Source organism: Nelumbo lutea, chromosome 1 (assembly GCF_056320005.1).
Source record: "Nelumbo lutea isolate HS-2025 chromosome 1, American lotus-T2T, whole genome shotgun sequence".
Lineage (NCBI taxonomy): Eukaryota > Viridiplantae > Streptophyta > Magnoliopsida > Proteales > Nelumbonaceae > Nelumbo > Nelumbo lutea.
In genome coordinates, this window is record NC_142684.1 from 145,878,485 (window position 1) to 145,894,230 (window position 15,746).

General features: G+C 41.9%; 1 protein-coding gene across 1 annotated transcript; it reads right to left on the minus strand.

The window, feature by feature from the left end:
• Positions 1 to 2,923: 2,923 nt before the first annotated feature.
• LOC148878170 (postsynaptic protein-like protein) lies at positions 2,924 to 9,963 on the minus strand. The gene is made up of 4 exons (XM_088950121.1): positions 9,752 to 9,963; positions 9,519 to 9,636; positions 3,438 to 3,529; positions 2,924 to 3,121 (listed from the first exon to the last, which is right to left on the minus strand). The coding sequence occupies exons 1-4, from the start codon at positions 9,765 to 9,767 to the stop codon at positions 3,057 to 3,059; spliced, it is 291 nt and encodes a 96-aa protein (XP_088806247.1). The 5' UTR covers positions 9,768 to 9,963; the 3' UTR covers positions 2,924 to 3,056.
• Positions 9,964 to 15,746: the final 5,783 nt, after the last annotated feature.

Consider the following 15,746-nt stretch of genomic DNA (forward strand, 5'->3'; position numbering starts at 1 on the left):
AAAAAAAAAAAAGATTTTCAACCAAGTCAAATGAATGCTTGAGAGGTGAGAACCCTTTTTCTTACTAATTTCCCAGTGTCCAGAAATGGTTTATCAATAAGCTTCATGCTAATCTAGATAGAAATTTATTTTAGTACATTTAAACAGGGAAAAATATGTGACCATAAACAACAAAAACACCAATAAAAAACTTTTTTTCTGTAAGTTTGCTGAAAAGGTAAAATTGTATGATGTACCAACAGCAAATGATATCAAATTTCGATGAGATATTTAAAAATTTGAAACTACTATACCGTGGTTTCAGGAATGACCAGAACAAAATATATGGACTATGGAGAACATACTCTCCAATACTTTTGATCCAGATTGAAGACGAATTTAGAGTATTTTACTTTGTTCAAATGAGATTGATGTGAATAAGAGAAAACAACCAGACAGAAGAGCAAACCAAGGAAAAATAAAAAAAAAACCTAGAAATAGTAAAGAAAAATACCAAATATTCTTTTCCTGAACTTCAAATTAGGAACCAGCTTGGTGCAATGGTAAAATGTCAGGCTGACAAGGTGAGAGCACATTTTTACCAAAACACTTTGAAATCAACTTGTTTAATGGCCCTTTTTTACCAAAACACTTTGAAATTCCACCAACATTTCAGGCAAAATTTGAAACCTGGTATGAAACCAAATTTCAAATCCTTAATACATATAGATTGCAACATACAAGAAAAGGGGATCCATGTCATACCGGAAATGAAAATACAGAACATACTCGACATGACTAACATAAAAAATCAGTCAATTTTTGATGTTATATAACATCAAAAGTCAGTTCAATAAGATCAACTCCAATGATTATGAGGTTATATAACACAATGTATGATAAGTTATTAGTTATTAGAGTGTTGGGAGAAAGAATCTGTAACCAAAAAAACCAGTCAATTTGTTCTCTCCAAATACTATCAATGGCCATTTTCACATTCTTTTGCTTACTTGGGTCCTGAACGACTCTCTCCCAAGTGGAAGCCTTGGGTGGAAGATACTTCTGCAACTTTTGAAGCACTGGAAATTCTTTGCCCCTTAAGTAGCCACTTAGCCAGACCACAATCTCCTAAAGTTTAAAACCCAGGCCACAGCTTAAAGATAAGCACAATTGATGGGGTCCTGAGTCCAGATTTATTTGTATCACAGAGAGCTCCTTACACTGACCTCACTAGGGCTTACAATCTTGATCCTAACCCATTTGATCCACCCAATCCACCCAATCTATTGGTGGGCCAATATGGGTCGAATAACCAATTAGGGTCAAGAAAAAAAGGTTAGGGTGGGTTGGGTTGAGGGTACCTATTAGGGCCAAGATGGGTTCGACCAAAGTCAACAATACTCATTACTCGTCAAATCTCAAAAGCTTGAAGTTGAAGTGAATCAACTCACACCTCCTATAGTGCCCATATCTCATGAGCCTTCAGAACCACTATGCCACATTTCACTTTGGATTCAAAAATGAAATGAAATCGATTTTATTAACTTTTGTGTTTACACACAATTTTATACAAAAGTACTTTAACAAGAGTAATTTTATGAAAAGGACTTATGAAAGCACTTTTATAAAAGTACTTTTACAAAAATACTTTTACACGAAAGCACTTTTTTAATAGTACTTTTTTGAAAACACTTTTATGAAAGCACTTTTACAAAAGTACTTTTATGAAAACACTTATGAAAGCATGAAATCATTTTTATAAAAGTACTTTTACAAAAGCATAAAAGCACTTAAAGTGCTTTTACAAAAATACTTTTATGAAAGCACATTTACAGAAGTACTTTCATAAAAGTACTTTTGCAAAAGCACTTTTATAAAAGTTTTGCATTATTTTGCATTTTCTGCAAATTTTTTTTGTTATTTTCTGCATTTTCTGTACTTTTTGGTCTTTTCTACCTTTTTTTGCAATTTTTTGGTATTCTTCTACATTTTCTAAAATTTTCTGGTATTTTCTACATTTTTTACCATTTTTTGGTGTATTTCTGCAAAATTTTTGCATTGGATATATGGGCTGTCCCGACCCAAGTGTTTCCTTAGTAGAGGAGGACCTTTGTTGTTATAATCTGCTTTCCTCTGACTCTGAGGCACTTAAAATCAATACAATTTCCGCTATCTCTGGTTTCCTCTGACTCTTTTCCGCGATCTGAAAAGTGGATATGCCTCTCGCTGATTTAGGGATGACTTGCAAATTTTGAAAACTCAAGCTCGAGGAAGGAACCAAGTTAGAATTTAAAATATCTTATAAACGCTCTCCACTTTCATGACGACGGCTCTCAACTTTTATAAACGCCCTGTATCGGTCCTTTTCTTTTAAGTTTTATTTATGTTTTTCAATACCTGTTAAGGGTCAGTTTAAGTGCCGGCTACCCTCTGGATCTGGCCCTGGCCCAATACAACCCCTATAGGGGCATATCAGGAAGGGGCTGATACGATACGTATCGGCCGATACGTAACGATTTTTTTGAACCTTGGCTTGAACCCAATTGCCCCATCAACAGGAATGATTGCTCATTGAGATCAAGGTTCAAAATATCATTACATATCGGCTACCCATATTAGCCGATACGTATTGTATCAGGGCCTTCCCGATACGTACTTACAGGGGGTGTATCGAGCCAGGCCGTGGTTCAGAGGGTAGCCGAGACTTAAACCAACCTCTCTAAACTGGTTTTGGAAAAATAAATAAAGCACAAAAAAAAAATAAAAACACCGATACAGGCCAATACGCCCTACTGGCATATTGGCCTGTCATATTTAGAACCTTGGTTGAGATGTACGATTCAGCTAAAAATATTGAAATCTAGTTTATTGAATTCATAATTAAAAAAAGCACACACATGAGAGAGAGAGAGAGAGAGAGAGAGAGACTCCCATGCACAAGAAATATTCGAACCATCAGTCTCACTGAACTTCTTTTACATCAGCTGATAGTCATAACATCTTTGTTAAAGAAAGGTATGGTTTATGCCCATTTACAATCCAAGAGCCCATTGAATAGAAAAGGAGCACCTTGGCAGTTAGACATTGCTTTGCTTGTAATACTTGGTATCAAGTACTTGCTTACCACACATAGCACATACTCCTGCCCAAGCACAAACCATTTCAGTAAGACATCTAAAGTAGTAGATGCTGAACTCCCTAATTTTATTTGGAAGAATGCTAACTTGACACGCATGCATGTAATGCTGTTGATGCTATGAATGCCCCAAAGACCAATGTAGAAGTGATATTTTATCAATTTGCATGGGTTACTAATTTAAATCATTAACAATTCAATTTTCCATTAATCCATGATCAGTCTTTTGGGGCAACTGTAGCACCAACGTCCATTGGATGGTTTCACACTATCATCCAATTAACTTTGAAACAATTGAAAGGAAGTATTAAGATGTTCTTACCTTTGGTATAAGCACAGGTATGGCAGTACTTGGCATCTTGGTGGACTTGCTGCTTGCAAATGATACATTTGGTTGTTCCATAAGGAGTCCATCTACACAGGAATCAAAAACTTGGTAAATTAGGATCAAGTCGGGAATCTCAGGGTAAAGTAGATATGCATAAAATAAAAGGTTCATCACTCGATGTTGGTCTTGGAAAGGTAGACTGGAATATGAACCTAGCCTTTGGCATTTTGTACACTGGCTATTCTCAGACTATAGAATCCACATTCTCAAGCATTCATTGCACCAATACTAGAATACACAGTGGCTATTCTCAGACTAGAATCCACAAAATGCATAAACACAAGTTCAGCAGAATCAGATTATACCTAAGAAGTAAGAACAACGACTCTTCTATGTTATTAAGCATAAGGATAACTCCAACTTTATGGTGGCCTATTATGCTTCTATTTAATCTGGACATGAGACCATGTGCCAGGTGGACTGCACAAGTTTGAGCACTCAGTCCATTTGCTGTTAGCATTAGCAGTTCAACATCTAGTCCAGATTTAGACATTTATAAATATATATTAGGAAAATGTTAAAATATTTGCACATTTCTCCCAACATTTCATATTTTAAAACAATTGACATGAAAATTTGATTATTGAATTAAACATCTTAAAGGATATATTATAGGGAGAATGACTAATCAGCCCAGATCAGAATTTTATAGCCCCATAGTACAGGGGGAATGCATCCTGACCGTGAATTGATGCCAAATTCACGGGCAGGATGTGATTTATAGGGGGGGAGAGGGCTAGTAGTAGGGGGGGGGGGGCTGGAATTCAGAATCCTGCATCAGGTGTTTCCGTACTTCTCCGTATATTATATGGTTGATATAATTATGAAAGAATGAAGTGAAGAGAAAAAGAAATCAACAAAACATTAAAAAAAAACTGACAGAATATATAGATACATCTTAATAGGTTCTTTTTCCTTGAAGAAGGTTTTGACACTTAATGGGGGCTTGAGTTGAAATAGAATATTCATGTTGCTCTCTCTTTTTTTCGCTTTTTCAACTATAATGACAAAAATAGAGGTTATTGGGTTCTGTTGGGTGTCTTATTTATTAATGGTTCTTTTGATGGAAATATGTATGTCATGAGGCTAAAGCCCTCAGATTCCTGGTGCCAACATCTTCTTCATATGGTTTCCCACAAATAGTAAGTTGTTTATCATTTTATCTCAACTAAACAATAGCAATCAAAAGTAAAAAATCTAGACAGTGATGCAAAAGAGTGGGAGTTTACATGAGTACTCGAAGAAGTCATGGTTTAGGAAATTAGCATATATCTAACAAGTACTTGTAGGTGTCCAATCAACATTTGCTATTATTTTGGTAGTTGTAAGTAGTTTTACTAGTGGTAAGTAGTAAACAAACAGGTCTTAGAAGAGTGGTTTGTTACGCAACTAATTTGTAAAGAGAGGTTGGACAATAGGAGGGGAAGAACTTGTAGGTATTCAGTTAACAGTAGGTGCTTTCTTTATTTGGTAGTTAAGTAACAATAACAAAGAAATTTAAATTAGTAGGTCCCACAATTAATTCCTTAAATATTGGAGTTAACTGTTTTGTTTAGTAGTTAAACAAAAGCACATTTCCTTAGATTTTGTTGGGGGCATATTAAACTTCTTTTTTAGTTGTTGGGAGAAAGGGATGGAAGAGGAGAAGGGAGCAAACTAGAGATTTTTACAACTTGTGTAAATATAACAGCTGTGTTATAAACACAAACCCTTTAATTCAAGAACTTTCAGGTTGGCTCTGCTCCTGTTGGGTGCTGATGGCATAAGATTCTAAGGGAGTGCTATCCATTTAAATACATCTCAAGAATTCGGGATTGGTACTCATGTCCATTTAAAGAAGTCTCATTCTGTTTTTTGTTCCTGTTTTTGTCTATTTATTTATTTATATTTATATATATATATATATATATTTTTTTTTTTTTTGGGGGGGGGGGGGGGAGGGGAGGCACAAATTAGAGATTTCTCATAACTTGTGCAATAGCTGCATTATTAATAAACTAGAAAACCCTTTAATTTAATAAATCCCAGATGGTGCCGTGGCTCCTGCCAGCTGCCTGGTCCTTCCCTTCTTGGCATGGTAATAGCATAAGATTTTCATCTGTGCATATTGAAAGAGGCACTACCTTTTGTACATGTGGTTGAGGATTCCTTGCCTTGCCAGCTCCCTGGCAATATGCATAAGATTTTCATCTGTGCATATTCTCTTTATCTTTCAAAAAAAGAAAAAAAATAGTGCTATCCTTTTGAAGATAAAAAGATTCAACAATTCAAGATGCAACGTACATATCCAATTAAAGGGGATTCCCTTAATTTCTACATGGTAGTATATTTATATGATCACCAAGGTAAACATGGTAGTAAAACATAGAAGAAAGAATATTGAGATACTGTAAAAAATAAGTAACTACAGAAACATTTACAGGGAGCTAACTATAGGTAGCATGGAGTATCCTTCCTGCAGCAGTTTTCTGGGCACTATGGGGTGAAAGAAACAGCAGATTATTATTATTATTATTTAACAATTCAAGATGCAATGTACATATCCAATTAAAGGGGATTCCCTTAATTTCTACATGGTAGTATATATATATATGATCACCAAAGTAAACATAGTAGTAAAAGATAGAAGAAAGAATATTGAGATACTGTAAAAAATAAGTAACTACAGAAACATTTACAGGGAGCTGACTACAGGTAGCATGGAGTATCCTTCCTGCAGCAGTTTTCTGGGCAATATGGGATGAAAGAAACAGTAGATTATGATTATGATTATGATTATGATTATGATTACTATTACTATTACTATTACTATTACTATTACTATTATTATTATTATTATTATTATTATTATTATTATTATTATTAGTAGTAGTAGTAGTAGTATTATTTTGAAACAGGTAATGTGAGAATTTCATTAAGACAAAAACATGTACAACAAGGAGCTGTACACAGGGATTTACAAAAACTGCACCAGAGGAGCTAGACCCTCAAACCCTGATTTACAAAAAGATTCCCTACTGCAAGAAAGGAATTAAAATTTGTCCTTGAAAGCATTATTTACTGCTAACCAGGAAAACATTTTTCCCATAACTTTGTGAAATACTGTATCTGAGGAGCTGTGTTGGTTCTTGAAAATCCTTGCATTCCTCTCCAATGCACCAAAAAACTGCAGCAGGAGTCAGATTCCAAGCCAACTTGCCCTCTTAAGTTAGACCTTTGACTCTCCAACTCTTCATAAAATTTGCTACTGGTTCAGGGCAGCAACTGTTCATCTCATATAAGTTTTTTACTTTATTTCAGACCTCACAGGAGAAAACACAGTGGAGTAGCAGATGGTTTACTGACTAAGTATGGTTCTGACAAAGCACACAGACAGTTGTGCCTAACAGCATACCCTTCTTTTCCAGATTATCCCTAGTTAAAATCCTGTTCAAGAAGGCTGTCCATACAAAAAATGCCACCTTTGTGGGCACACCCTAACACCATACAGAATTAACTGGGATTGGCTCATCCTCTGATCTGGAAAAATATTTGTAAAAGGACCTAACTGAGAATTCCCCCAACTTCTCCCACTTCCAAACTCTTCTATCCTCTTTCCCTAATTCCACCGGGGTGCTATACAGCAAATGCAGCAATTCCACTAGAGACTCCACTTCCCAATCATTCGGATTTCGCCTGAAGATAGGTGCCCAAACAATACTTCCACTCTGCACCTGCAAATAGTCCGAAACCAGAGCATCTTTGTCCGCTGCTACTTCAAAGAGGGTATGGTAAGAGACCTCAAGGGTCTATTATCACACCACAAGTCTTTCCAGAAAAGAACTCGCCTCCCATTCCCAACCCTAAATATAACTCCATTTGAGAATGGACCATAAGTTTTCCCAATCCCTTTCCAGACAGAGCATCCATAGGATTGGTTTAGCTCACCCAGGACCCAACCAGAAATACCATAACCATACTTGGCTGCGATCACCCTTCTCCACAAATCACCTTATCCTTTATTGATCTCACACCCAGGCCCACCTGAGATTTGAATTTACAGATCTTGGACCAGCTAATTTTTTCTTCTCATCCTCCATCCTTTCCACAGAAACTCCCGAATCTTCCTCTCTAAAGACTTAGCTATCCCACTAGGAATTGGATATAAAGAGAGCAAATGCAAGGGGAGGGAAGACAGAACACTTTTCAGCAGAGTTAATTTACCTCCATAAGATAAGTACTTGGACTTCCAAGAAGCCAAACACTTGTCTAATCTCTCCACAATGGGCTCCCACATTGATGTGGAATTGCACCTAGCGCCTAGAGGCATCCCCAGATGTTTCAAAGGAAGCTTACCTCTTTTACATCCCCACTCCTCCGCCCACCTCTCTATTTCTGGCACATCTCCCACTGCAACCAGTTCAGTCTTATGCCTGTTTACATGGAGGTCTGACACAACCTCAAACCATTGCAGCACTTCCATTACATAACCAAGCTGATCAACTGAAGCATCACAAAATATGAGTGTCATCTGCAAACTGCAAGAAAGAAACCTCCACCCTTTCAGCTCCCACCTGAAAACCTTCTATGGGACCCCCTGTTGTGGCCCTTTTCATCAGTCTATTTAGAGCTTCAGTCACACATAAAAAGGAAGGGGGAAAGAGGGTCCCCTTGCCTTAAGCCACTAGAACTCCTAAAGCGACCACAAGACATCCCATTTACCAGGACTGAGAAGGAAGGAGTAGTCACACAGACTTTCATCCAATTCTGCCATTTAGAGCCAAAATTCGTTCTTCTTAGGATGTAGTCTAAGAATTGCCAGTTGACATGATCATAAGCCTTCTCAATATCGATTTTACAGAGCAGCCTAGCCCTCCCACTTCTCAATCTTGTATCTATCATCTCATTTGCTACTAGCATTCCATCTACCATGAGTGTACCCTCCACAAAAGCACCTTGAGTTTCTGAGATTAGGGTCCCCATCACTAGTTTGAGCCTCGTGGAAAGAACCTTGGAAATCAATTTGTAGATACTACCAACCAGACTAATTGGTCTGAAGTCTCCCACTTCCTCTGCCCCTTTTTTTCTTTGGGACTAGAGTTATAAAAGTGGAACTTAAACTCCTTTCTAGAGCTGTTGAGTCATGGAATTCCTTCAACACCCTTAAAACATCATTCTTTAGAAAACCCCAACAGTGTTTGTAGAATGCCATGGTGAACCCATCCGGACCCGGAGCCTTATCTCCTTCCATCTCTTTTAAAGCTTCCCAAATCTCCCTTTCATCAAACTCTCTCTCCAAATCTGCATCTTGCTCCTCTGAGAGACCATCAAACTCTAGGCCATCAAGTTTTGGCCCGTTAACCGACTCTTGTAAAGATTCTCATAAAAGTCCACAATATGGCTTTTAATTCTGTCTACCTCCTCCACTAATACACCATTAACAACCAGCTTTTTCAGCGTGTTTTCCCTTCTCCTAGCACTAGCTAATTTGTTAAAAAACTTTTTGTTGTTATCACCTTTTTTTAACCAGAAACATTTGGAAACAGCAGATTATTTAAAGGAAGACAAGCTCCAAAAGAAGAAGTTTTTAACAGAATTTTGAGGATGATACACTCTTGGTTGGCAGCTAACCAGTTATTCAAAAATAGGTATATGTCATCCTTTTTTGATTCAGACTTCCCATTTGTAAGGAGAGTTTAGTTTTGTCGGTCTTTTGGTGGGTTGGGATTTTGTGGATATCTGATTTCCTACTGTATAGCTTCTCATTGTACAGCTAATAGATGCAAATATCAAATAGATTCGATTGTCGTAGATCCAATAAAATTAAAGAATTTATTCACCGCAATTTTTTTGGTATTGAGCGCATCAATGCAATTTTGGGGGTGCAGGAAAAGGAGAGTGCAGAAAAAAAAAATCATGAAACCATTACCCAATTGCTAAATATCACAGAAAAAATAACTCTAACGATAAGAACGAAACTCTGAATACTCTAAATATAAGATTTAAACGGAAGGATTAGGGTGATGGGGGGAGAACCTGTTCTTCTTGGAAAGGAGCTTGTTCTCGTTAATCTTACGACCACCACTTTCGTTGGTGTTGCTAGCCCCTTCTTTCCACTTGTCCGGGACAATCACCTTAGTCAGCTTCTTCTCACCTGAAGATTAATTAATCAGTTTCAGTCATGCCTCGTTATTAGAAAGAACAGATTAAAATTGAATCCTTTTAGCCTCTTAATCACTTGAGAGAGAGAGAGAGAGACTGAGACTTACACTTCTCACACACCATTGCTGCTAAATGGTTTAGAGTTGCCGAGGAAAAAACCCGGGAAAACCCTCTTCTTCTTCTTCTGCCTTCGCCCTTTCGGTCGGAGTCTCGGACAGTCGGACTCTCAGAGCTGTGACGAATTTTTCGTGATAATAATTTAATAAGGACCCATTACGAGAGAACCTATATCACCCGTTGATGAATGTGAATGTGGGTCCCACTACATCTATTAATAGATGGTATTTTAAGCGATTGTATAATATAATAATTCCGGTCCTAGCGTGTAATGCTTGTAAAAAAATTACAATATAATGTAATATCTACTTGAAGAGACAAAAATTCTATGTAATTTTGCTTAAGGATTCATATTGGGTATTGTATTGGATAAGTTGAATATGAATACGAAACCTATCCGTATAGGTTTGGATAAGTTTAATATATCCAATATAAAAAAATTGGATATATTAAAAATATATATATAAATTTTATAAATATATTGTTGTTGTGCGATCTAGGCACTCTTAGCTGGCAGAAACTTAGCTCCTAGTTAGTGACGGACGGTACTTGAGACGACGAAGAAGGTGAGGAATTCCTGGGGAGCTCGCCCCGCGGGAATACTCCAATGCTTAAGTTAGAACTCTGAGAAAGCTGAAGAATGCAAGTAAAGAGCTGAGAGTGCAGATGGCGCAAGTTCAATACCTTTCTCTTCCAGGGTCGAGGTCTTTTTATATTGAAGATTTCTCAATTCAGGTGTAACCGACTCTGCCACAGACGTTATTGCCAGAGCCGAGGTGGTAGATGTGGGTAGCCGTTGCAGGGTACGGACCTGTTAGGCGTGCCACATCTGGCAGAAGTGAGAAGGCACGCCGCCGCCTGACAAGAGATGTGGGCGCAACCTCCAGATTCGACAGGTACCATTGTCAGGCAGATCCTTTCTGTAGGTTGTTGAGCTACTTTGCACCGAGTTGCCTTGGTCCGAGCTACCCTACATCGGGGTGCCGGGTAGCTGAGGTGCGAGTGCTCGAGTCGAGCCTTAGGCAAATATTGGCAGGAGCATTAATGGGATTATCCCAAAGTGTCCCCACTTCGGGATACTTCCCGTAGACCGGGGTGCTCCCTTCTCAGGAAGGAAGAGTTTGAGGCCCACCGGAAGGAACTCGGGTCTCAGGAGGAGCTCGGAAGTCCCCCTCACTTAGGGAGAATTCGAAGTATGCTAGATGTTTCTTCTCGGCGAGCTGCTACGTCCGCCGAGTTGCGTTGCTGGGCTTTGGCGAGTTCAGTACGCCCGGTTATGGCCAGGCTACCACGTTGACTTGTCACTTATGCCAGGTTGTACACATGTGTCCCCATGCTATGAGGTCAGGCCAAATCACCCTCCATCAATTGCCCCTCACTCCCCGTGCTGGGGGTTTTGACCTAGTGCGGGAAGTCCGTAGTGTGCCAGGTGGATTTGGCTCAGAGCTCTGGCCTCCTGGTCAGGCGGCTTATGGGTCATACCAGTTCTGCAGACGTCAAAAAATGCGCTAAACCGATTTCGCCTTGAGGGTCGCATAGCCGATTTTCTTGAGAGCCATCAGATCGTCTTGATCTCGATCGCTGATGCCCGAGTACAGTGGCTATAAATAGCGGGGGTCCTGGTCATTTTCCCTCGCCATAAGTCCTCAGTACTTGTCTTGAGCTCGCGTCTAAGGTCTTTAGCTCGGGTCAATTATTCCTAGTTTGGTTGCTTTCCTTGGTGAGTCTCCTTTGCTTTTCTTTCAGTTTCCTTTTCCTTCCAGTTCGTTTCTTTCCTTCACTATGTCTAGTTTCGATAGTCAACTGGATGAGCCCGAGGTAGGTACCTCGGCTCAGGGTGACCCCACTGAAGTCCAGTCTCATGAGGCGCGGAAGGCCTCGGGTAATCTGGAGTCCACCTCTCACCGAGGTTGGATGCCAGATAGGTTCAGTCCCTCCATTATGACCCTGGAGAGGATCCGATACCACATTCGGCAATACAATCTACCTAGGGAATATACCTACAGTCTTCTTGTGGGTAACTTCCCATGGGAGCACGGTCCTGATGAGATCGTGATCTTCTGGGAGCAGCTTATAGTCGGGCTTTGTCTTCCTTTCCACCCTCTTATCGTAGAGGTCCTGAACCACTTCAACATCATAATAGACCAACTTTACCCGAACTCCGTTCGTAACGTGGTCAGGACCATATCCCTGTGCTTCGGGTATGTCCTTCCTTTGAACCTTGATATTTTCTGCTCAATCCTCTCAATCAAGAAGAGCGCTTCAAGCGTTCTCCCCGAGCACAGGCGGACCTACTACCTGTCCCCTCGCCCGGGTTTTAAGTTGCTGCACAAGCTTCCTAGCAAAGTCTTGGCCTGGAAGCAGGACTACTTTGTAGTCTGGAACACCGCGGGGTGGCCTTTACCCACTTCGTCAAAGGGCGGCTATTCAAGACCCCGACATTATCTTGGACAAGAAGACAAGGGAGATGCTCCAATCATGGGCTGAGCTTGGGTTTAATTACAAGGATTATATTGCCGAGAGTAAGCTCATACAGGCCGGCTTGAGCCTGGGTAGGTTGTCTTACTTAGTACCTTGCTTAAATAGTTGGTACTTTCGAGTTTACTAATGTCGAGCTATGTTGCAGGGCCCATGGAAGAAGAGAATCTTAAGGGGGAGAGGCTTTTCCGCCAGATGAAATGGAAGAAGAAGTGAGCCGCCAAGAGAGCTCGCGTCGAGCCTCCACAAGCCCCCACTTCCAAACCCGAGCTTTCGCAGGCTCCTACCTCTGAGTCTGAGCTCCCTGACGTACCTCCAATCATCGACTTAGAGGAGATCCTACCACCTCGGGAGCCCGAGACATCAGTAGAGCCTGCCCCACAGGCAGCTACGGAGCCCGAGGTCACCATCGAGGCCGCTGATGCAGCGGCTGAAGCTTCCGTTGAGCCCACCCACATAGTCGAGATGGCCATTTCCAGCTCAGGGAGTCAGGAGAGGGACTGGAGCATCCTGATTCCTCAGTGCAGCCTTCGAAAGAGATAGCCCATAAGGCCATAGAGGACCCGAATTCTGAAGAGGAGAGCGGTGATGAAGAGGCAGATGCCACCGACCTGGCAGAAGCTCCTGAGGAGGTCCCGAGTAAAGATGAGTCCCCCAAATAGTGTAGTCCTTGTATCTTGAGCATGTGAGCTCAGTTTTAGTTTCCTTTCTTCTTTTTTTTTTTTTTACCGAGCTCGTTGTGCGAAACTCTCAATTAATGAATTTCGCTTTCTTGCAAGTACTGCACACTTTATACTTTTGCCAGAGTGACTGCTTTATCCAAACTGTTAAGTGTCCGAAGTAGGATTTTTCGTCTGTCCCCTCCCCGAACTATCTCCCAGTACTTTGTAGGGGTGGTTTTTATAACGTACACTGAGGTGAGTGACATAGTAAGGCATATGCCCGACCTGTCTACTCCTAGGTTACTTGAATTGATGGTTGTCCCTAGTGGGTCCAACCTATTGTATGCCAAGGTGGGCTATGTACCGTAGGGTCCACACCCGAGCTTCTTGTGTTTTTGGCATACTAAGCCAACGTTGATGAGGCAGTTAGGTCATATGTAGTGCCGAGGCCCTTAGTTAGCTCGGCATTTTAGCCCTTTGGCCGAGGTAGTGACTTAGTCACACCCCTCCTAGAGTCTACCCATGTCGAAGAGGCGACTGGGTCTTATAGTGCCGAGGTTGTCGTTAGCTTGGTGTTTTGGCCCTTAGGCTCTGGGAGTGACTATGGTCCACCCTCTCCTGGAGTTTGCCCATGTCGAAGAGGCGATTGGGTCTTATAGTGCCAAGGTCTTTTTATTAGGTTGGCATTTTGGCTCTTAGGCTTAGAGAGCGACTTGTAGTTCACTCAACTCGACGATCATGGGTAATATCGCCTTAAGTTGACAATGTTCCATGCCCGAGGTACTTGTTTCCCTTCTAGGGTTTCGAGCTCGTATGTATCTTCCCCGAGCACCCGCTTTATTCGGTAGGGTCCTTCCCAATTTGGCCCGAGCTTACTAATGTCGGGCTTAGGCACCATAACTTTACGAAGAACCAGGTCTCCGATGCAGAAGTTCCGCTTTTTGACCTTGGCATTATAGTACCGAGCTACTCTCTACAGGTAGGCCGTGGTCCTTATATAAGCGAGGTCCCGTACCTCGTCAAGTAGGTCGAGGTTGGTGCGTAGCTCTTCTTCATTTGCCTTGTCATCATATGCTTTTAGTCGTAGCGTGGGGACCTCGATCTCGGCTAGAATGACTGCTTCAGTGCTGTAAGTAAGGTTGAAGGGAGTCTTGCCTGTTGCGGTCTTTACTATGGTCTGATAAGCCCATAATACGCTGGGCACCTCGTCTACCCATAGTCCTTTAGCTCGGTCTAGGCGTGCCTTTAGCCCACGGAGGATAGCTCTGTTCGTGACCTCCGCTTGACCGTTTGCTTGGGGGTATGCTACCGAGGTGAAGTTCTGTTGAATTCCCATGTCTCGGCACCAGTTCTGGAATTTGATGTCCTCGAACTGCTTACCATTGTCAGAGATCAGTACCCGAGGTAGTCCGAAACAACACACTATGCTCTTCCAAAAGAAGTTTTGCACATTCCGAGCTGTGATTGTTGTGAGGGGTTTAGCCTCAACCCACTTAGTGAAATAATTGACTACTACCACTAGGAATCTTCTTTGCCCTGTTGCTGGTGGGAATGGCCCGAGCATGTCGATCCCCCACTATGCGAACCATGGGCTAGTAAGGTTTTTTAGGTCGGCGGCAGGATGGTGGTGGATGTTGGCATGCTTCTGACACTTGTCACATCTTTTGACGAGCTCGGTTGTGTCTGCCTTCATCGTTGGCCAGTAGTAACCCTGTCGTCATGCTTTCTGGGCAAGGGCCCTGCCCCCCAAGTGTTCGCCGCACAGGCCCTCATGAGTATCATGGAGGACCAGCTCGGCCTCAGAGGGTCGCAAGTAGCGCAGATAGGGGAGCGTATAGGATCTTTGGTATAGCCGCTCGTCTATCATGACGTATTTGGCTGCCTGACGCTCTACCCTTCTGGCAGCATTACGATCTGCAGGGAGGGTTCCATGTAGCAGGAAGCTCGCAAGTGGGGAGCGACCTCCTCTGCCCCCCCCCCCCCCCCCCCCCCCGAGAATGCTAGGCCGAGGTAAGTTCTCTATATACACTGTTCTCATGGTGTTATCGCTAGTGCTGGCTAACTGGGATAGGGCATCGGCCTCAGTGTTCTCTGATCTTGGGATCCGCTAGATGAAGTGTGACTGAAAGTTGAGTAGAACCTCTCTTACTTTGGCTAAGTAAACTATCATGATTGGCTTGCGAGCTTCGTACTCACCCGTAACTTGGTTGACCACGAGCTGAGAATCACTACATACGACAATGTGCTTGGCTTTCACCTCGGCTAGTAACGCCTCGTACTCTGCTTTGTTGTTGGATGCCGTGAACTCGAAGTGTAGTGCGTACTCCAATTTTACACTGCTCGGCCTGTACAAAGCGATCCCAACCCCACTGCCCTGCTGGTTTGACGAGTCATCTACGTGAAGGATCCAGGGCTCCTCATCCTAGTTTGCGCTTGGTCTGACTAGAAGAGATGCTGCGCTGGTTGCTACTCCACGGTGCTCGAGCTCAACCGGCCTGGGAACCTTGGGCTCGCCCGAGCTGGGGGTCTCGTGTTCGACCGACCTGGGGACTAAGGAGCTGAAGGTGCATTCTATGACAAAATCTGCCAAGGCTTGGGCCTTGATAGTAGTTCGTGGTTTGTATTGGAGCTCGTACTTGCTGAGCTCAATGGCCCACTTTGTTAATCTTTCAGAAACCTCGGGCTTGAGCAGGACTTGCCTTAGAGGTTTGTTGGTAAGGACGACGATGGTGTGAGCTTGGAAGTAAGGATGAAGCTTCTGAGCTGCAATGACTAGTGCATAGGATAGCTTTTCTATCTCTGGGTACCTCGTCTCTGCTCCCTGCAACACTTTACTAACATAGTA